This window comes from Aquarana catesbeiana, linkage group LG13 (genome assembly GCF_042186555.1).
Source record: "Aquarana catesbeiana isolate 2022-GZ linkage group LG13, ASM4218655v1, whole genome shotgun sequence".
In the NCBI taxonomy this organism is placed as follows: Eukaryota; Metazoa; Chordata; class Amphibia; order Anura; family Ranidae; genus Aquarana; species Aquarana catesbeiana.
This window is the reverse complement of record NC_133336.1, coordinates 191922608-191945280: the sequence shown is the minus strand read 5'-3', so window position 1 is coordinate 191945280 and position 22673 is coordinate 191922608. Positions and strand designations below refer to the sequence as shown.

General features: G+C 45.2%; 1 protein-coding gene across 1 annotated transcript in view; it reads left to right on the top strand.

Annotated features, from left to right (window-relative positions):
• The window catches only part of LOC141116636 (Fc receptor-like protein 5), a 70549-nt gene that overhangs the window by 37673 nt on the left and 10203 nt on the right, over positions 1-22673 (top strand). The window contains exons 6-9 of the mRNA XM_073609028.1: positions 1171-1191; positions 5480-5737; positions 8261-8509; positions 11389-11664. Coding sequence (XP_073465129.1) covers positions 1171-1191; positions 5480-5737; positions 8261-8509; positions 11389-11664 — 804 coding nt within the window. The remainder of the gene's footprint in view (positions 1-1170; positions 1192-5479; positions 5738-8260; positions 8510-11388; positions 11665-22673) is intronic.

The window sequence follows — 22673 nt, the reverse complement described above, 5'->3', positions numbered from 1 at the left end:
AGGACGCACTGCATTAAATGTAAATAGTCTAGATAGAAGATAACAGGAACAGATCTAGCTAAACTGAATACAGTGTATATATATATATGCAACACCTGGGATGCATATATATACACAATACACTGTAAGTGCAGCTAACTGACTGACTGTTCTGCCTAATCTATCTAACTCAAATCAAATGACACTGTCTCTCTCTCTCTCTATCTCTCAGCACACCGGAACACACACTACACAGGGCCGCCGTGCAGGCGGCCTTATATAGTGTGGGGTGTGTACTAAATCCCCTGAGCCATAATTGGCCAAAGCCACCCTGGCTTTGGCCAATTACAGCTCTCTCTACTGACAGCGCTGTGATTGGCCAAGCATGCGGGTCATAGTGCATGCTTGGCCAATCATCAGCCAGCAATGCACTGCGATGCCGCAGTGAATTATGGGCCGTGACGCGCCACACGAATTTAGCGCGAACGGCCCATAACGTTCGCAATTCGGCGAACGATCGAACAGCCGATGTTCGAGTCGAACATGGGTTCGACTCGAACACGAAGCTCATCCCTAGTAAAGACAACTCTGTTTACAGATTCGTTTGTGGTTGAGGGTATAAGTATGGGGCCACTTATGTAATGTATGTTTTTCCTAATATTTTTCTTAATACACAAGTTTGTTTCAACCTCATAAAAAGCTTTTGATAATTATTTTAAAGAATAACCCAAATAAGAGAGATTTAATTGGAAATAAATGTAAATTAATGTCTGTCTGATAGATAATTAATTGCTGATGATGTGGTATCTGGATAATTCACTAGTCCAATGCATTTAGTGCTAAATTACTGTATGTGTGTTACCGGGACAGACAACAATAAAAATCTGACAAAATTGCCAAAACTAAAATAAAATTTGTTCTAGAATCAGACTTTAAACAAGCATGATAATAACATACTATATTTACCATTAATTCATATTTATAGTATTTACTTCATGATTTCTTGTAGCCATTATTATAAAAATATCAAATGCAGAATCTTAAATGGGGTGACATTCAAAGGCTTTTGTAATTTTGGGGATGGTGAACTGATTTAGACAGAAGATGAAAAAAAAAAAAAAAACTTTACATGTATTCATTTATAATATAAACATAAAATGTTATATTAACGTTCTCGTTTGTCTTTTTTAGTGATTATTTTGGAAAAAGCAGGTAAGTGACCCTTCTTTGCAAGACAATCAAAGCTGTAATCACTTAAAATATTTCAATAATTAAATAACTGATAAACATATTTAAAATATTGCAACTGTATGATCGCTCTTCAGTAGGTTTATTTAGTCTGTAAATGTAAGTTTTCAGGCGTTACACTTTCAAATGGAATTTGAGCTTAATATTTGTTTGTCGTATGTCATGTTAGTGACTGGATATTGATTTTAACAAATCTTAGGCTTGGTTTTGGGTATAGTAGATTATAATTAGAGTTGGGCAAATAGTTTGAGCCGAGCAAAAGTTCAGCCCGAACATTGCCTGTTCGCCCAGGGTGCTCGGCGGAATGTTTGGTCGGTGACGTCACAAAGGAGCCCTTACCTATTTAAGAACTGTCAAATGGCGGAGCAGGCATTCGGGGGGGTATGGCGGGCGTCATGATTAACGATGAATCTACATTGAAGGACACTTTTTTTATCTTTTAAATAAAGGAATTGTCAAAAACTGCCTGTCTTTATTTATCTTTTACACTTTTTTTGGTGAATGGGTAGGAGTACAATGTACCCCATACTCATTCACATAGTGAGGGAGCCGGGATCTGGTGGCCCCCTTGTTAAAGGGGGCTTCCAGGTTTCGATAAGCTCCCTGCCTGCAGACCCCCACAACCACAGCCCCAGGTTGTTGGGCAGAGGCCCTTGCATTGATACATGTCCCCCAGGGCAGTACCCGGGCGCCCATGCCCTTTTTATGGCCAATAACTTGCATGTAAGCTTTCAAAATGGCCACTTTTGATTTTTCACATTTCAGGGTTTGCGGATTTGCGATGTTCGAGAGTTCTGGCGTGAACCGAACCGAGGGGGGGGTGTGTTTGGCCCAGCTCCAATTTTAATATAACTGTGTAACACTCTGAATAATAAAACAGGAGGAAAACACACACACCATTCAGGAATGAAGTGATAGGCGTTATCACTAATACCATAGGCCTAGACTGGATTTTTGTTTGGGGTCTTTGCTATAAATTGCATCAATCCATTGTAGTACTACAATAGCGACATCTATCTGTGTCCCTACTTTTGCAATGTTTGCATCAAATAAACAAAGCATTCCCTTCTATGAAAAAATATGTGAATATGTAGAAAGCCTGTTAGCCAAAAGTTTACTTTATCTGAATATTTATGGAGTTGTAATACAAAAATTAAAAAATCAGTTCAATTAATCAATTAATAGTAATTGGAAAACCCTCAGTTTCTTCTTTGGAATCAATGTAGTTATTTAGAATGATTGGAAATGATTAGTGGTGCAAGGGGTAATCAAAGCCAATTAAGTTCAGATTTCATTTTATTCAGACACTTATATCAGGAAAAGCCAACGGTTTTGGCGGTTCAAATGGTCCCCCTTTATTAGGGGTAAAACCTCCATCTGAAGCGATCATACTAATTACCCCTCAGGATTCCTCCAATATTATCAGTCCAGTATATACTTTGTCCAACATTGCCAAGCCCTGAAGAAGGAGGACCCTTGGAAAACCTTGGCTTTTTATGATATATGAATCTGAATAAAGCAGTAACATCTGTGAGTAGAGGAGGTAGAAGGGACCCCTTCAGTCTCTTCATGAAGCCTCTGGTTGACAGCACTGAGGATAGTGAGGAGCGGTCCTTTTGCAGTGGTGATGTGGATGGTGCAGCTGTAGACTGATTCCCAGATGTGATGGCTTTGGGCTCAGGCTTCCTCAAGTGGTAGGATCCCCTGAGTCTCATAGCTCCCTGGGAACTGTAGTCTTTCTTTTTGCTCCATACAGCACAGCAGCTGCTCACAGTACTACATATCCCAGAATGCAACTTTGTGGCTGCGCCTTTCTACGGCCGCTCTTGTGTTTAGCTGATGGATGGGAAGAAGGAAAGAAGGAGAGGAGCAGAGAGAGAGTGAGTGGGAACACATGTGCAATGGACAGAGCAGCCCCATCTGCTTTATCTCGGGTCTCCCGCCAGCGCTCCTGGCTCCTCCCCCTTGACCAGTGCCCCCAATAGCAAGCCGCTTGCTATGGGGGCACTGGTGCGTGCTTGCTCCCGAGCCCTGCTTTATTTCTCCATAAGACATATAGAGCCGCGGCTCAGACATGTCCCCCGCTCTCTTTTTATTGTCTCACTCTCTGTAATTGACAGCAGTGGAATCCAAAGGCTCCTGCTGCTGTGTCTCAGCCAACAAGGAGAGAGACCCAGGACAGCCGAGGCTCTCATACACATCACTGGATTGTGAGGGGCAGGGGTGTTGCTAGGTCTGCAAAAGATCTGGGGCTAGAGCCCATAGCAGTGGTCACCAACCGGGAGGGGATGCCGGTGGTAAGCAATTTTTCGCGAGCAAAGGAAGGCTGGTGTTGGCATTTCAATCATCATGGCACCATGGTTGTTATGGTGTCAGGGTGATCGAAGTGCATTGTTTCTTTTGTTACATTGTAATATATAATGAAGTGGTTCAACTCACCATAATGCAGAATCAGTGGGAGCCCTGGACGTGTCACTTGCCACGTCACCTGCCGCTAAATGTGGATTGTCACTTGCCACGTCACCTGCCACCATTTGCAGATTGTCACTTGCCACCATTTGCAGATTGTCACTTGCCACGTCACTTGCCATCATTTGCAGATTGTCACTTGCCATGTCACCTGCCACCATTTGCAGATTGTCTCTTGCCACCATTTGCAGATTGTCACTTGCCACATCACTTGCCACCATTTGCAGATTGTCACTTGCCACATCACCTGCCACCATTTGCAGATTGTCCCTTGTCACGTCACTTGCCACCATTTGCAGATTGTCACTTGCCACATCACTTGCCACCATTTGCAGATTGTCACTTGCCACCATTTGCAGATTGTCACTTGCCACCATTTGCAGATTGTCACTTGCCATGCTAGCCAGTGCCACCAAATGTGTATTGCCACTGCATTGGTAGCAGGCTGGCAGCACTGGCCCATTTATTGAGGGCAGGAGAGCAGAGATGCAGGGCGGGCAGTGAGAGATGATGTAATCTTTCTGCTCCCCGCCGTACCTCTGACATGCAAAAGGCCCGCGCTGTGAGGGCGGAAGAGCGCTGATGTGTGGCGGGCAGTGAGAGATGATGTCATCTCTCTGCTCCCTGCCGCACATCGCTCCCACGTTGAAGTGGCCCGGCTGTGAGGGCGGAGGAGTGGTGACGGGCGGGCAGAGAGAGATGATGTCATCTCTGCTCATCCACCCGCTCGTCTCTCCTCCACATCCGATGCCGCCCACCGCAGATGCGACCCACTGAGACTCGGGTCTATGGGCTCCACATTCAGGGCTCCAGCCCCGATACCCACACCCTGGCGACGCCTATGGTGAGGGGGCTTAGGTGGGTATAAGGGAGGGCCTGTGGAGGAGCAGCAAACAGAAGGTTTTTTCTAGGGCTGTGGAAATTAAAGATTAATTCCTCGATTAATCGTTAATTTTTTTGATCGGTAGACTGCCTGCCCTGGGGCCACTTTGGGCTTAGCTGTGGCTGCAGCGCAGCGCTCCGCTCCCTCCTCCTCCTCTATATGTCATACACAGTCTGCGGGCATCTCCCGCTGTGTGTCTTGGAGATGAGTGTGAAAACTTTGGCCGCCCTGTGAGAAAAGTCCCGCCTTCCTCCTAGATCAGCTCGTGTGATAGACGCAGTGTTCTGTCTATCACACAAGCTGATCTAGGAGGAGGGCGGGACTTTTCTCACAGGGCGGCCAAAGTTTTCACACTCAGCTCCGAGACACACAGCGGGAGATGCCCGCAGACTGTGTAATCCAGGCACAAGCACTGACTACAGTGAGGCTGCGATTATGGACACGGTGAGACTGCATTATGGGCACGGTGAGGCTGAGATTATGACGTATGACGTCCTAGCCATTCCCCGCTATGTCCGGCTTTGCCCGTTGCCATAACAACGGTGCTAAATCAGCTAAAAGTAGTTGGATCTGTATGTGTGTTATAATTAATCGAAATTAGTTGATTAATCGATTAAAAAATAATAGATTAATCGAACAGGAAAATTTTAATCAGTAACAGCCCTAGTTTTTTTACCTTTCTGCATAGAATAGATGAAGGTAAAAAACCTTCAGCCTTTAGAACCACTTTAATGACCGGGTCTCTTTAAGGAAAAAATGTAGCAGGAGGGGAAACTAATAGAACCAAGGGTTATCAGTGCAGAAAATTTGACAAGTCATAGGCAATAAAGAGATTTTATCCTCTGAAAATGAAATCTTTTTTTCAGTTGTGACTAATAATTCTTGTGTTCTATCTTATAGAATCTTCAGTGAGATCTGTGGTGACCTTCAACCCAAACTGGGACAAGATCTTCACAACTGAGTCTCTAACAATGACCTGTAATGTGAGGTCACCTATTCCAACAGATATGAGCTACACCTGGTACAAGGATAATAATCTGATAAACACAGGACAAAGCTTTGTAATTATAAATGCAAGAACAGGTGACAGTGGGAATTACCAGTGTAAAGGCACCAAAACGGAAATAAGTGACCCTGTCAGACTGGATGTCATTTATGGTAAGTAATTACAGGGTTTTACCCACCATAAGATTACATATAGGTACATAAAATATTAATAAAGGTCCCTCCATTTAGTAGTTTACTTAGACAGGACATAGATTATTCAATTTTATTTCCTGCAACCACAAAAAATTGCTCAGTTTCCCCGTTGACACAATAGTCATTGTTGATGGTGGAATCCCTCCCATGGCGCTATTGTGTTATGCCAGTAGGGAGCCTTCCTGGCAAAACATGATGATTACTGGCTGCTAGCGGTTACAGCTTCCAGCAATAATCACATCCGAAAAATCTGACAGGCCGGTTGTACTGAAGTAGATCAATGTGGTGCACTGGAGTTGCCATGTTTGGAGTTGTGATCTGCGCATTAAGTTTTTCACAGGATACATGCTTATTTGTCTTTTTTCCACATGATTTTATTTTATTGTCTTTGCATTATTGATGGTGATGTTTATTTGAGAGCACAAGGTGTTTGCCTGAGGCTGAAAATTTTTAACTTTACTGTTGCAACGACCGCCATTTTATTCTCTAGGGTGTTAGGAAAAAAAATTATAATGTTTGAGGTTTCTAAGTAACTTTCTAGCAAAAAAAAACTGTTTTTAACTTGTAAACAACACATCTAAAAAAGAGGCCTGGTCCTTAAGAGGTTAATATGCTAATGTCACGCAACTGGGTGGGCCCACTCTTTTTTTTAAGCAAATTAGAGTCTCAGGTTCTAATCATGTGCTTCAAAAAAAAAAAAAAACCTTTGTAATCCATGTGTCCGGCGCCTTGCATGTTAATTTTCGATAAAATAGTGATAAATTACATTTACAAAGTTGCAACTTGATCAGAGTACATAACCAGGAAACCAAACCTGCACTGGATGTTTGGTTACCATGAAGTTGAAAACAACTACCTCTTCTGGAAATCCAGAAAAGGAAGAGATAGAATGTACATGGAAAATCACAGCGAATGACACTGAGCACACCAGGGACTAAAACTGCTAAAACTCCTCAAAAATGGTGGATTTTGCTAAGGGCAGGGCTTTTTTTTCTCAGAGAATAGGTACAGGTACTCTCCCTCTTCCAAATCACCCCTTCTCTCTGCCCCCTACCCACCTCTGAGCACCGTCCCTTGGTTCCACCCCCTACCCACCTCCCGATGCCACACTTTTTAGAGAAAACAAAAGCAGGTATATTTTGTGGTGCTACGTAATTTGTATGGAATTTGTTAACGATAATATAAAAAGCAGTAAAATAGGTCCCCTGTAGCAAGCAACAATAGATCCCGCTGGCAACAACATACCCCCTCCCAAGCAACAATATCCAACGATCCAGCTCAAGAACAATAGACCCCCCACCAGCAGCAATAGATCTTCCAACAGCCAACATTACTAGACCCCTCCCTTAACAGTAGATCCCTCCCAGCAACATAAGATCGCCCAGCAACAATAGACCCCTCCCTCAACAATATATCCCCCCTAACAACAATAGATCCTCCAGCAGCCAGCATCAGTGGACCCTTTAGCACATCCCAGCACCCCTTGTCATTAGATACATTCAGTCCTGGAGGTGTCGGAACCGCGTTCCCCCGTGTTCCTGCTGAAAAAAAGCCCTGGCTAAGGGACTGAGTTTGCAGCCTGAACTGTGTTGAAACATTTCATATTTTGGGGCCCCACCCCTTTATCAAAGAAGAAAAGAAGAAGAAGAAGTACATATGGTACATAAGTACATATGGTGCTTACATTGGGGTCCAGAAACTGGTCACCAAAAATGGAGATCAAGGAGGGGGAGGGGGGAATGAGAAGGAAGCTTGGCAAAATTAAGGCCTAGTTACATACTCTGATTATGTTGATACTTTGTAAGTACAATATATCTTTATTTTATGAATTAAAGGCTCTTTTGTTCAAATTCTACCCCAGTTATATACTGTATGTCTTCTGACATACGTGAAGCTTCCATTGAGGTGTGCTACATCCAAAGATTCTACCCTTGGTCTAGCAATGCCTATGCACAGCATTATGCCATGTCATGGGCAAGACTGGTACAACGTGTCCTGCCTGGTACACACAATGAGATTATTGGACCAATGATTGTCTGTGTTTTTTTTTGGGGGGGGGGGGTTGCATGCTAGTCTCATATCGAAAATAAAGAGGTTACTAGTGTTACAAAAATTCTCGTATGACAGAATAAAAATTTAGAAGTGATTGTATTTTCGGACGAAAACTGTACAGATTAAACGAAAATCATACGATCTGGTATCATACAAGAAAAATGTCCGTGCTTGTCCCATCCGATAATTTCGCATGACCTGTCCTGATCGGCTCTCAAAAGCTATGTACTAATGATCAGACTATCGTTGATCACTTCAAAAGTGGTATTTTTCGTACGATTTTCGATTGTGTGTACGGGCCTTAAGGGTGTAGGACAAGAATCCCCTGGGAGGTGGTGATTTATATAACGGGGTGGGAGCTGCATGAATTGGTAGAACATTCTTTAGTTATCTTTGCTATAATAGGTTGTCTGTGGTTCTGTTTTTCAGGCTATGTGATCCTGCAGGCTCCTATCTATGTACATGAAGGTGACAATGTGACTTTGAAATGTCACCATTATCCTGGATATTCTGGAGGACAGACTATATTTTACAAGGACAATACTGTCACAAGAGATTGGGGATCAGATCCTGAGTTACATATTTATAACATAAACCTAGCAGAATCTAAAGTATATAAATGTACAAAAAAGGTCTTGAATTATGAGACAAGCAGCGAAGCTTCTATACCTATGAAAGGTAAGTCCTGCAACATGATTTGGGTGGAGTGGTGCAGATTTGACCTCCTCAAGTGTTAATTATTCCCAGAGATCTCCTCTACTCTTCTAGCTTTGAATTTGGTTAGCTCCTTACTTTGATTTTTCATATACTCCTGAGGAGAAGTCAGGAAAATGAAGGTGACACAGAAATGTTTATAATATAGAAATGAAAATAGACATTGCAGCATCTAGAGACAGACTAAAGTTTTTGAATAAACCTCTTGTTGTGTGCTCACACCATCTGTATCATTTATTACTATAATTTATTATTGTAGTATACAGGGTGGGAGGACTGCCGAGGACAGGGGAGCACTGAGGACCTGGGGAGGTATAGGGGGGCAAGCACAACTAAGTGGTCCTTTTATATTACTGACAGATTTTTGTGGGCTAAAGAAAATGTACCATACAAAGTGTGCCATGGTGAATCAGGTGGCTTTGTGACTCTCGCCATTCAGTCACTTGACATCTCAGAGCAGCAAAGGAAGTCAAAGGTGGAAGACTTTCATGCCCAGAAAGTGGAAGACAATTTAATGCCCAGAAAGTGTCACTGACAGCAGGTTTCCAATCTGATCGATGTTTGAGGCGGGGTTCACACTACTGTGAATTGGATGATGTTTTTAATAATCCTGAAAGGAAACACAGCTGTATCTTTGATCCTCTGTAGTTCTCATCAAGTGCACTGGAAACTGCTCCTCTGAAGTTGCTCAGAGCAAAAAGGAAACATTCATCGTTCAAAATTGCTTAAATAGATGCGTTTTTATTAAACATCAAAAGTGAATAGACCTCCATTCCCTTGTAGAAGTCACATGACCAGTGACGCAACACGTCGGGCGGAGCCATTGACGTCACTTTTGGTGTCTCAGTAACCCAGAAGAAGTGGGTTTACTCTTGGTATATGAGTATCTTAGGCATTTCACAACATGACTGCTATTTGAGTGGGCATTTTTATGTTTAATAAACACACATCTATTTAAGCAATTTTGTGCGATGAATGTTTCCTTTTCGCTCTGAGCAACTTCAGAGGAGCAGTTTCCAGCGCACTTGATGAGAACTACAGAGGATCAAAGATACAGAGGTGTTTCCTTTCAGGATTAATAAAGACCACTAAACCAGAGGCGTGATTTGACCCAATGGGTCCTCTCCTAAGATGAGCAGGCAACTCACCTAGAGGTGGCGGTGGTGGTTTATATCACTGAATTTTTATTGGTGGCACATCCTGGAGCAAGGTTATCCAAGGAAGGATCCCAGATTTTTTATTATTTTGTGGGACGTTATCACTTGAACTGTTTATCACCAGTTTGCGTTGTTTATTACACTATTGTGTGTTATTTATTATTCACGCTTTATAGTAATTTTTTCCAGCTGCTGTAGTATCAGCAGTGATAGGTTTTATAGGTGATCAGATAATCACTAGTTTTTGGGATTCATGCACAGGTTGAATTAGCGCACCATTCTCTTGAGTGTTTTATCTGCTTACAAACAATTTTGTGAATTTTGCTCAAAATTGGTAAACTTTAAGTCTATGGGGGTGGATTTTGTAGGTGAAAGTACACAAATCCCTTAAATTACAGACTTGGGAGATGCCTCAAAGCTGTATGTGGAGTAACAGAACAGCAGAATTTTCAGGAACAACCTCAAAAACAGCATACTCTGGTATACTTGGCTTTGAAATTGAATATTTTTCTGGTCAATGAACTTGGCTTACATACCACAACAGCACTCCAATTAACTTCAGTTTTTTTAAAAAAAGGCTGTTTTTCAGGTTTATTAGTGGCACATGCTTTTAATTAGTAATAAATCTGTATTGACTGGGAAGTAGAAGCAGCAACAAATCTATAAGCCATACGAAGGTGTCTTCTTCATAAATACAGCAAAAGCAGGTATAGCTTGGTGAAAATTGGCCATTGCCATAATAGTCTGAAAGTTTAATTTCCTTTTAATTGCAGCACCAAACTGCATCATACTAAATGGAAAACCTTCTTTGGATATGTGAACAGTACAGTAGCAACTGAATATCACAGATTTACTATGGTAACTATGGCGGCATTTGCATAATTGCTTGTAGTCCAACTTAAGCAGCCCATAGATTATGCGATTTTTTCCCCCACAGTCACTGTTGATAGGGGAATCCCTCCCACAGCGCTATTGTGTTCTGCTGGCAGGGAGCCTTCCTGGCCGGTCAGAACACAATGATTACTGCTAGCAGCTATAGACACCAGCTGTAATTGCATGTAATAAATCCAACAGGCTGGTTGTTGTTTCCCCCTTGAAGCCATCTGATGTAATACATGAACTCTCTTTGTCTTGAAGGTTTGCTGGGGAGAGTTCTGGTTCTCTGAATATAGCTAAGTGTCTTGAGTTCTGGAGACATCCAAATGCCATTATGTCCACTTGTCTTAAGGGAAAGGTGGCAGCTATAGGTGAAACTCTTATTATGTTCACAGAACCGGTAAACCTTACACCATTAATCTACCTTACTGGACCAAAGACCCCTGGGGTGTGGGGCTCCCGGTGGAAGTATGTTTAATTGGCTTTAAGATCTAATTTTATTGCCCCTCAACAAATAATTAATCTGTAGATTGCAGGAAATAATTGCTGTTCTTACCAAGAACATATTAGCACTCTAGGCCTGTTGTAAGGAACTGCACAATGTTGTTGATAGACATCATGGCTATGAGCAAAAACGTGTTTACCACCTTTAAAGCAACATCACATTTTAAAAATGCAGAGGAAATTAAACTAATTAAGTACAGACTATCGTGACCATTTACAGATGAACCTTGTAAAACCTACAGTAGTGATCCCTTTGTGTGCTGCTAAAATAATGGAGGTTTACTGTTTGATATTTATAATTTACAGAACTCTTCACAACTCCAGAAATAAAGGTGACCCCATTTCCAGTACTGGAAGGAGATAATGTAACTGTGACATGTCACACGAATGTGTCTCCATACAGACCAGAGACAGAACTGCAGTTTGCGTTCCACAAAGCTGAACAGAATGTTCAGAGATTTGGATCCTCTGACCAATATGGATTCCAGTCTGCTAAACTGGAGAATTCTGGGGAATATTACTGTGAAGTTTCTGGCAGAATGAGAGTGAAGAGGAGTAAAGAGCTTAACATTGAAATAAATGGTAAGTATAAATCAAGAATTGATAGATATGGTGAAATATTTGGTAAGGGTGACCAGAGAGAAATACTTTCTAAGAGCGGCATATAGAGATCTTGGAAGTATATGATAAATGTGTAGGAAACTGACCACTGGGCAACAACACATGTTATAGAAATTAAAGCAAATTTTTTTGTAAGGAATATCATCTATTAAAAAGACACCTACCAAAATGAACATATGTGGGATTCAGATGCTGATGGCCTTCTGACAATACTAGTCACCTGTAGGGATGAGCTTCGTGTTCGAGTCAAACCCATGTTCGACTCGAACCCATGTTCGACTCGAACATCGTCTGTTCGCCCGTTCGCCGAATTGCGAACGATATGGGCCGTTCGCGCCAAATTCGTGTGGCGCGTCACGGCCCATAATTCACTGCGGCATTGCAGTGCATTGCTGGCTGATGATTGGCCAAGCATGCACTATGACCCGCATGCTTGGCCAATCACAGCGCCGTCTGAACAGAGAGCCGTAATTGGCCAAAGCCAAGGAGGCTTTGGCCAATTATGGCTCAGGGGATTTAGTACACGCCCCACACTATATAAGGCCGCCTGCACGGCGGCCCTGTGTAGTGTGTGTTCCGGCGTTGAAAGAGATAGACAGAGATACAGTGTCATTTGATTTGAGTTAGATAGATTAGGCAGAACAGTCAGTAGGTTAGCTGCACTTACAGTGTATTGTGTATATATATGCATCCCAGGTGTTGCATATATATATATACACTGTATTCAGTTTCGCTAGATCCGTTCCTGTTATCTTCCTACTGACAGGCAGGCTTGTCTTGTTACAGTATATACAGCTACCTGAAGAAAATTACTGGTGTTCTTTTGATCCAATTAGTACCACAGTCAGGCAGCTAGACTATTTGCAGTTAGTGCAGTGCGTCCTGCTCACAGTGTTCAGCTAAAACTACAAGTTAGTGGGGTGCGTCCTGCTCACAGTGTTCAGCTAAACCTACAAGTTAGTGGGGTGCGTCCTGCTCACAGTGTTCAGCTAAACCTACAAGTTAGTGTAGTGAGACCTCTGCACAGTGTTCATCTAAATCTACAAGTTAGTGCAGTGCGTCCTGCTCACAGTGTTCAGCTAGATCCGTTCCTGTTATCTTCTTACTGACAGGAAGGCTTGTCTTGTTACAGTATTTACAGCTACCTGAAGAAAATTGCTGGTGTTCTTTTGATCCTATTAGTACCACAGTCAGGCAGCTAGACTATTTACAGTTAGTGCAGTGCGTCTTGCTTACAGTGTTCAGCTAAACCTACAAGTTAGTGGGGTGCGTCCTGCTCACAGTGTTCAGCTAAAACTACAAGTTAGTGTGGTGCGTCCACCTCACAGTGTTCAGCTAAAACTACAAGTTAGTGTGGTGCGTCCACCTCACAGTGTTCAGCTAAACCTACAAGTTATTTTTTTGTGAGCTCTGCACAGTGTTCACCTAAAGCTACCTGTAGAAGGTTGGTGGTGTTTTCCTGATCCTATCACTACCGCAGGCAGCTAAAAAAGCTACAAGTTAGTTTTTTGCAAGCTCTGCACAGTGTTCAGCTAAAGCTACATGTAGAAGGTTGGTGGTGTTCTCATACTACAGGCAGGCAATTGATTTTGCTAGCTGCAGTATCAGTACACACATATATATATATATATATATATATATATATATATATATATATATATATATATATATATATATATATATCCCAGCTTAGTGCAGCTACAGGCCATTAGTATGTCTGGAAGGCCAAGAAGGAGAGGCAGACAGTCACAAGCCAATAAGAGAGGACAAGCAGGCTCTGTGTCTAGTGCTGGTCGTGGAGACGGTGCATCCTCATCAGCACGTGGCCGTGGGACACGCTTGGCCTTTTTTTCGGCAGCTGGCCATGTTGAGCCGCAACATGCGGAAGACTTGGTCGAGTGGATGACCAAGCCGTCCTCATCCTCCTCATCCTCTCTCACCCATGCCCAGGGTACTTTGTCTGGCAAAGCAGCGGCCTCTTCCCTCGGCTCAATGTCATCAGTGACTCCTTCCCTAGCCCCACCATGTCCTCCTGAGGAGTCCCTCGAACTGTTTGACCACAGTGTTGGGTACATGCTCCAGGAGGATGCCCAGCGTTTGGAAGGCTCTGATGAGGATACTGAGCTCGATGAAGGCAGTAACATGAGCACGGACAGAGGGGGTGCCCAAGAAGGACAGCAATCTGGCAGTCATGCTCCCCCTGCTGCAGCATACTGCCAGGTTTGTTCCAGTGATGAGGAGGGAGGGGATGATGAGGTCACTGACTCAACGTGGGTGCCTGATAGGAGAGAGGAGGAGGAGGAGGAGGAGGAGGCGGCACATCACCAACGAGGCAGGATGCCCTCCAGGGGCCAGCCTAAGGGCAGCACATTGACTGCATCACACCCCAAAGCTCCACATGTGCAGGGCGCTGCAGTCTCTGCGCGTTATTCAAAAAGTTCTTTGGTGTGGGCCTTTTTTGAGACGAGTGCATCAGATCGCACCGCTGCTATTTGCAACATATGTCTCAAGCGTATCTCGCGTGGCCAAAACATCTCCCGCTTGGGTACCACATGCTTGACCAGACATATGTTGACCTGCCATGCAGTTCATTGGCAAGCGTATCTAAAAGACCCACACCAAAGAACAAAGAGGACCTCTCCTTGCTCCTCATCAGCTGAGAACTCCAACCCCACTATACCTTCAGTCCTCTCTGAGACCTGCACTGAGAGGATTGAAGGTGTAGAATTAGGTGTGTTACAGCCAAGTACTTGTGGGCAATCTGTTTTTGGTACACCGACGTCAGATTGTACCAGGCAAATTTCCCTGCCCCAGCTGCTGCACTGCCGAAAGAAGTTTGCTCCCAGCCATCCACATGCCCAGCGGTTGAATGCTAGCTTGGCAAAATTGCTAGCACTTCAACTGCTGCCTTTTCAGTTGGTAGACTCTGCCCCCTTCCGTGAGTTTGTGGAATGAGCGGTTCCTCAGTGGCAGGTACCCAAACGCCACTTTTTCTCACGGAAGGCGATTCCGGCTCTCTACCGGCATGTGGAAGGCAATGTCCATGCCTCGCTGGACAGGGCGGTCAGCGGTAAGGTGCATATTACCGCTGACTCATGGTCCAGCAGGCATGGACAGGGACGTTACCTAAGTTTCACCGTGCATTGGGTGACTCTGCTGGCAGCTGGGAAGGATGCAGGACAAGGTGCAGTAGTGTTGGAGGTTGTTCCGCGACCACGCCTCCAAAATGCTAATGATTGTGACACACCTCTCTCCTCCACCCCCTCCTCTTCTTCTTCCTCCATGGCCTCTTCCTGTGCTTTGTCCTCGGAACCAGCAGTGCTCCGTAGCCATTCAAGGGGCTACGCAAGTACGCAGGCCAAAAGATGCCATGCGGTACTTGAGCTGGTGTGCTTGGGTGACAGGAGCCACACTGGGGCAGAGGTTCTGTCAGCTCTGCAGGGGCAGGTGTTGACGCCACGCCAACTTAAGGCAGGAATGGTGGTTTGCGACAATGGCACCAACCTCCTCTCTGCTCTCTGACAGGGACAAATGACCCATGTGCCCTGTTTGGCTCACGTCCTTAACTTGGTGGTGCAGCAGTCCTTGGGCAGGTACCCGGGCTTACAGGATGTCCTGAAGCAGGCCAGGAAAGTCTGTGTGCATTTCCGCCGGTCATATAATGCCAGTGCTCGGCTGACGGACCTCCAAAAGGAGTTTAACCTGCCCAAGAACCGCCTAATCTGTGACATGCCCACCAGGTGGAACTCAACGTTGGCCATGCTGCAGCGGCTGCACACGCAGCAGAGGGCCATCAATGAGTACCTGTGCGACTATGGCACCAGGACAGGGTCAGGTGAGCTTGGTTTTTTTTCCCCACGCCAGTGGGCCATGATCAGGGATGCATGTACTGTCCTGTCACCATTTGAGGAGGCCACGAGGATGGTGAGCAGTGACAGTGCATGCATCAGTGACACTGTCCCCCTTGTCCACCTGTTGGAGCACACGCTGCGTGGAATAATAGACAGGGCACTTGAGGCAGAACAGAGGCAGGAAGAGGAGGACTTCCTTAGATCTCAAGGCCCCCTTTATCCAGACAGTGTTCCTGCGTGCCCGCCAATCACACAGGAAGAGGACGATGAGGAGGAGGAGGAGGAGGAAGATTGTGTCAGTATGGAGGTGGAGCCTGGCACTCAGCATCAGCAGCAGTTTTTAAGGGATCAGTCCCAAGAAACACATGGACTTGTACGTGGCTGGGAGGAGGTGGCTGCGGACCATGTCGTCCTTAGTGACTTGGAGGACTCCAGACCGAATGCCTCAGAAAACCTACGCTGCATGGCCTCCCTGGTCCTGCAAAGCCTGCGTAAGGATCCTCGTATTCATGGTATCAAGGAGAAGGACCAATACTGGCTGGCAACCCTCCTTGATCCACGTTACAAGGGTAAGGTTGCGAACTTTATCTTGCCATCGCAGAGGGAGCAGAGGATGAAACATCTTCGGGAGGCCTTGCAGAAAGGTCTGTGCAACGCGTTCCCAGAGACTGGGAGGTTACAAACTCCTGTTTCTGGACAACGTGTTGCTGAGGCTTCGGTCAGTCAAAGAAAGAGCGGTGGAGAAGGTGGCCGTCTGACCGATGCGTTCAGACAATTTTTTGGTCCGCAGCCCCAAGGTATGATCGGTTCCAGCAACCATCGCCAGCGTCTGTTTTACATGGTGCAGGAATACCTAGGGGCAAGATCAGACTTGGACACCTTTCCCACCGAAAATCCTCTGGGTTACTGGGTCTTGAGGATGGATCACTGGCCAGAGCTTGCACAGTATGCAATTGAGCTATTGGCCTGTCCTGCATCCAGCGTTCTTTCGGAACGCACATTCAGTGCTGCTGGAGGCGTGGTAACCGATCACAGGGTGCGTCTGTCCACCGACTCGGACGATCGACTGACCTTCATAAAAATGAATCAGTCTTGGATCACCACCAGCTACCAAGCACCTGATGCTGATGTAACAGAATAATTTTTTTTGAAATCTCAGATCCCTTCAAAGACTGCCTATGCTGATGCTGAGTGACTATCCCTGAGTAATTATCCTCTTCCTCTTCAATGATCACGCTGATAGCTTGTAAGAACATTTCCGGTTCTGGGTGCCACCACCAGTGCCTAAGGCCCAATTTTTCTGCCCCTGTTTAACAGGGGCGTGTAATTACAATTTTTGATGCAATACTTTGCAGCAGGGCTCGTTCCTGCGTTCCAACTAGAGTGTCTGTGAGGGGTTGCAGTGTTGTGGCACCAGCACCAGTGCCTAAGGCCCAATTTTTCAGCCCTTGTTTAACAGGGGCGTGTAATTACAATTTTTGATGCAATACTTTGCAGCAGGGCTCGTTCCTGCGTTCCATCTAGAGTGTCTGTGAGGGGTTGCATTGTTGTGGCACCAGCACCAGTGCCTAAGGCCTAATTTTTCAGCCCCTGTTCGACAGGGGCATGTAATTACAATTCTTGATCTAATATTTCACAGCAGGGCCCATTTCTGCACCCACCAAGAGCGAGTGAGGACTTACAGTGTTGTGGCACCAGCACCACCACCACCACCATTAAAAGGCCCAATTTTTCTGCCCTTGTTCAACAGGGGCATGTAATTACAATTCTTGATCTAATATTTCACAGCAGGGCCCATTTCTGCACCCACCAAGAGCGAGTGAGGACTTACAGTGTTGTGGCACCAGCACCACCACCACCACCATTAAAAGGCCCAATTTTTCTGCCCTTGTTCAACAGGGGCATGTAATTACAATTCTTGATCTAATATTTCACAGCAGGGCCCATTTCTGCACCCACCAAGAGCGAGTGAGGACTTACAGTGTTGTGGCACCAGCACCACCACCACCAAAGGCCCAGTTTTTCTGCCCCTGTTCAACAGGGGCATGTAATTACAATTCTTGATCTAATATTTCACAGCAGGGCCCTGTGAGGGCTTACAGTGTTGTGGCCACAACAACACCTAAGGCCCAAATTTCTGCTGAGTATATAGGGCAGGCCCCTACTTTCAAACATCTAACTTACAAACGACTCCTACTTGCAAACGGAAGGAGACAACAGGAAGTGAGATGAAATCTACCCCTAGGAAGGGAAATTCTCTCCTGTAAGAGTTAATATGGGAAAAACATTTCTCCTTTCCACTGATGCTTTCCAATCCTTGTTCCACAAAAAAAACCCAAATTTTCAAAAAACATTTGTCATTGGGACAAAAAGTGAGGTGAAATCTTCTGAAGAGGAGGAAAGACAGCAAAACAAATGTCACAGGGGTGATAACCCTTCCCTATGTTTTCCAAAAAGCTTAAAAAAGATTTTTTGGCTGGAGCTAAACACATTAAAAATGTACCCATTCAAAATTACAAACAGATTCTACTTAACAACAAACCTACAGTCCCTGTCTTGTTTGCACCGCCTGTATACTGCTGTTCAGAGTATCTAGGGCCTGGTGGCCCCACATCTTTCCTTATTTTAATTTGGGTGCGGGGTTGCCCTTAATATCCATACAAGACCCAAAGGGCCTGGTAATGGACTGGGGGGTACCCATGCTGTTTGTCTCACTGATTTTCATCCATATTGCCAGGACCCGACATTACATTAAACCCGCAAGCAGTTTTAAATGAGATTTTTTCCTTTAAAAATGACATTTGGTGCAGGGACTGTTCTAAACACGGGAAACACGCGCCACTTTACAGGCATACTATAGACACCCCCCAGGTACGATATTTAAAGCAATATTTCACTTTTTTTTTTACTTTAAGCATCATTAAAATCACTGCTCCCGAAAAAACGTCCGTTTTTAAAAGTTTTTTTTGCATTGATACATGTCCCCTGGGGTAGGACCCGGGTCCCCAAACCCTTTTTAGGACAATACCATGCAAATTAGCCTTTAAAATGAGCACTTTTGATTTCGAACGTTCGAGTCCCATAGACGTCAATGGGGTTCTAACGTTCATGCAAATTTTCGGTCCGTTCGCAGGTTCTGGTGCGAACCGAACCGGGGGATGTTCGGCTCATCCCTAGTCACCTGGCTATTACACCACATATGCACCAAGTGAAGCCAAAACTCCAATTGTATACAATTGTTCTGGATCAATTACTTCCAACTGATTAAATGAAGAAGATCTACATAAAACCAGGCAACAAGGATTTCCCAAGAAAGATTACAATGGCAGCCACAATGGCTCTATCACATTTGGTTTTCTTAAGCTTAAAATTGATATAGGCATGTTTGTAGATCTGAATATTTTCTAATGTCTATGGTTGCAGAAGCTACCAATTTCTGGCCACTCTCAGGAAGAGAGTCATTTCTAAAAAAAACGTTGCCCAATCACTATTGACCCTCTGGGCACTCCTCTCCATCCCTCTCCACTTGTGTAAACATGTATGCTTGGCCAAGTTGAGCACATCTGTTTCTGGAGAACTTCATAGGATTTTCACTTGGATATCAAACCACCATCTGAAGTCTAATATGTACCCCCCAAGGCTACCTATCAAAGTGCCGTATATTTTTTCTCCATGGAAAAACAGACTTTATTTTATGTCAGCCATAACAAAATATAACCAAGTATTGATTCATATTATGCTTGGTGTGCTGGTTTTCTCTTTATCTCTGCATTCTGTACGGTACCATTGCAAAGCCACGCACGCACCTTTCACAAGGGTTACCTATGGATGTCTGTGCTACATGGTTTGAGGAATAGCAATTAAAAAATGACAGACGTTCCAACCATTTAACAGTTTAAACCAAAAATAAAAAGTTTTGGTTTAGATACACTTTGTACAAAAATGTACAAAGTACAAAGTACAAAGTACAAAGAGCTGAAATTAAGGCGCCGCACCATTGCTAAGAGGTCCAGATACAACTTAATTCCAACTTATTCCAAATTCAGGGGGACAATCCAAAAAGTATCTGTAACAAAACGTCCCACACTCCGCTTGAGTGCTTTCGTCATATTCCGCTTCCTCCCAGTCTGAATATAGATATCAGATATTCCAAATCGCTGACCACCACAAACTAGGCAGTACTCATTTGGTTGCTCAACATGAACTGTTTATTAGAACATAGAATACAGTCTTTTATACATTTGAAGAGGAGGTTCTCCCCTCCTGCTCATATTACTCTAACAATACACCTGTAACCAGAAACATAAATTAAAATGAGCTAATTAACTAATCATTTTCAGACTAAGTGACTCAGAGATATGACCTTTCAGGTCCTAGCCTTGTTGTTTCCTAGCTCCCTAACTACAATACAAATTATCATAAATATCAACACAGAACTCCTTCACACAATAGCAGAGGTAATTAACACAAATAACAATGGGTGAAAGATCCTATAGACTAGTAGACAACAAGAGACTCAGGGCTTTCCCGATCTCATTAATCAGCATTCCTTTCACATACATCTGCTATGAGTCCCACACTGGCAGAGACCATCATGGCCTCCTTAACCACTTGCCGCCCGCCATATAGCAGAATGACGGCGGCAAAGTGGTTTCAATACCCTGACTGGGCGTCATATGACGTCCTCAGGATATTGAGCCGCTGCGCGCCCCCGGGGGCGCGCATCGCAGTGGTCGTTGTTGCGGGGTGTCAGTCTGACACCCCGCAGCACCGATCTAGGTAAAGAGTCTCTGACGGAGACTCTTTACCACGTGATCAGCCGCGTCCAATCACGGCTGATCACTATGTAAATAGGAAGAGCCGGTGATCGGCTTTTCCTCACTCGCGTCTGATAGACGTGCGTAGAGGAGAGCCGATCGGCTGCTCTCCTGACAGGGGGGGTCTGTGCTGATTGTTTATCAGCACAGCCCCCCCTCAGATCCTACCCAGGACCACCAGGGAAGCCGCGCAGGACCACCAGGGAAGCCGCCCAGGACCACCAGGGAAACCAGCCACACTGGACCACCAGGTATGCCCCCTAGACCCCCAGGGAAATACTAATCAGTGCAAAGGCAGCTGCCAATCAATGCCCAGGCAGCTGCCAATCAGTGCCCACTCCAATTCCTACCACTGCCAGTGCCACCAGGGATGCCTATCAGTGCCGCGTATCAGTGCCCATCAGTGCCATGTATCAGTGCCCATCAGCGCCCATCAGTGCCGCCTATCAGTGCCCATCAGTGCCCAGCAGTGTCACCCATAAGAACCCATCTTTGCAGCCTTTCAGTGCCCATCAGTGTTGCCTATCAGTGCCCATCAGTGCCCACCAGTGCCACCCATGAGTGCCCATCAGTGCTGCCTATCAATGCTTATCAGTGCTGCATATCAGTGCCACCCATCAGTGCCGCCTACCAGTGCCCATCAGTGCTGCATATCAGTGCCCATCGTCAGTGCCCGTCAGTGCCCGCTCATTGGTGCCCGCTCATTGGTGCCGCCTTATCATTGCCTGTCAGTGCGGCCTTATCAGTGCCCATCAGTGAAAGAGAAAATTTACTTATTTACAAAATTTTTAAACAGAAACAAAAGCAAAACTTATTTTTTTCAAAATTTTCAGTCTTTTTTTATTTGTTTCGCAAAAAATAAAAACCCCAGAGGTGATCAAATACCACCAAAAGAAAGCTCTATTTGTGGAAACAAAATGATAAAAACTTAGTTTGGGTACAGTGTTGTATGACCGCGCAATTGTCATTCAAACGGCAACAGCATTGAAAGCTGAAAATTGGTCTGGGCAGGAAGGTGTCTAAGTGCCCTGTATTGAAGTGGTTAATAATGTTCTTTCACATTACATAACAGAATATCTTCCTCAATGCTTGTAGCTCCCTCAAATGCCAGGGCCCATAGTCGGTAGGCAAGAGGCTAGCATTCAGTCCCTTCCAAAAGCCTCTGTGCTGGATGAGTCTATCACATTTCTCCCCCACCAAAGTCGACTAACAAGGTCTCAGACCCCCACCTGGTCTGGACATGCATTAGTCGGGCAGAGTGAACTCACATAGTCAGTCCGCATGATCTCCATTCTTGGCTGCAAGGAATCAGTAGGTGTGGGGCAGAGGTCATTGACTCTCTGTCCAGCGGCCAGCGCTTCAGCTGGGTGGTTTTTAACATTCCGAGGCTCGCCCTGCTGCTGGTCAGAGGGGCAGACTGCCCCAGCTCCCTGAAGCTGTGGAAACACTGTAGGTGCTGGGCAGAGGGCAGCGGCACTCTGTCCTGTTGCCAGCAGTTCAACTGGGAGTAGAAGCTTCACTACATCAGCTTGTCACTGGGCAGGAAGGCTGACCGCCCCGGCTCCCTGGAACTCCGCAGTTGTTGTTGGAGCTGGGCAGAGGTTGGTAGCCCTCTGCCCTGTTGCCAGAACTTCTGCTGGATTCCTGTTAGTGGAGACAGCAGGCCCATCCATTGACACCAGCTCAAGCTGCAGTTGTAAGAGGACGATTGCATTCCCCCCCTTGGATTCTGATCTGCTGCTCGGGAGTGACTGCTACCTCCTCACCCTGGGCCTGCAGAACTGCCGCAGGTGTGGAACAGAGGTCTTGGACCCTCTGCCTGGTTGCCAGCGCTTCAGCTAGAGAAGTTTCTTGTAACTTCACAGATGCTGCTGGCAGGAAATCCCATGTCCCTGTTGTGGGAGAAAGGCCAGCTGCCTCTTCTCTCAGGAAGCCTAAAGCTGCCGTTGGTGCTCGGCAGAGGTTAGCAAAGCTCAGCCCTGTTGTTATCACTGTTTTGGGGATGGCAATCTCTGGAGTTTTCACTGCCGATTCTCTGGCATGCTGCTGAATGTGTTCTAGCAGTTTCCTGTATTCCCTTTCCAGATGCTGTTCCTTCCTTAGCAAATATTCCAGGTCCAGTTTAAGCTCTGTATAATCTCAAAGGTCCTCCAGGTAGGTTCTCCTTCATCGCCAAACACAAAACCATCAGTAAGGCTCTCACACAGCAATCCAGGGCCAAGTCATATCCCTTTGCAGAGAATTGTGTTGTCTCCCCTAAATATTCCTACTCTGCGTGCCATTGAAGAGCCCGATAACGATT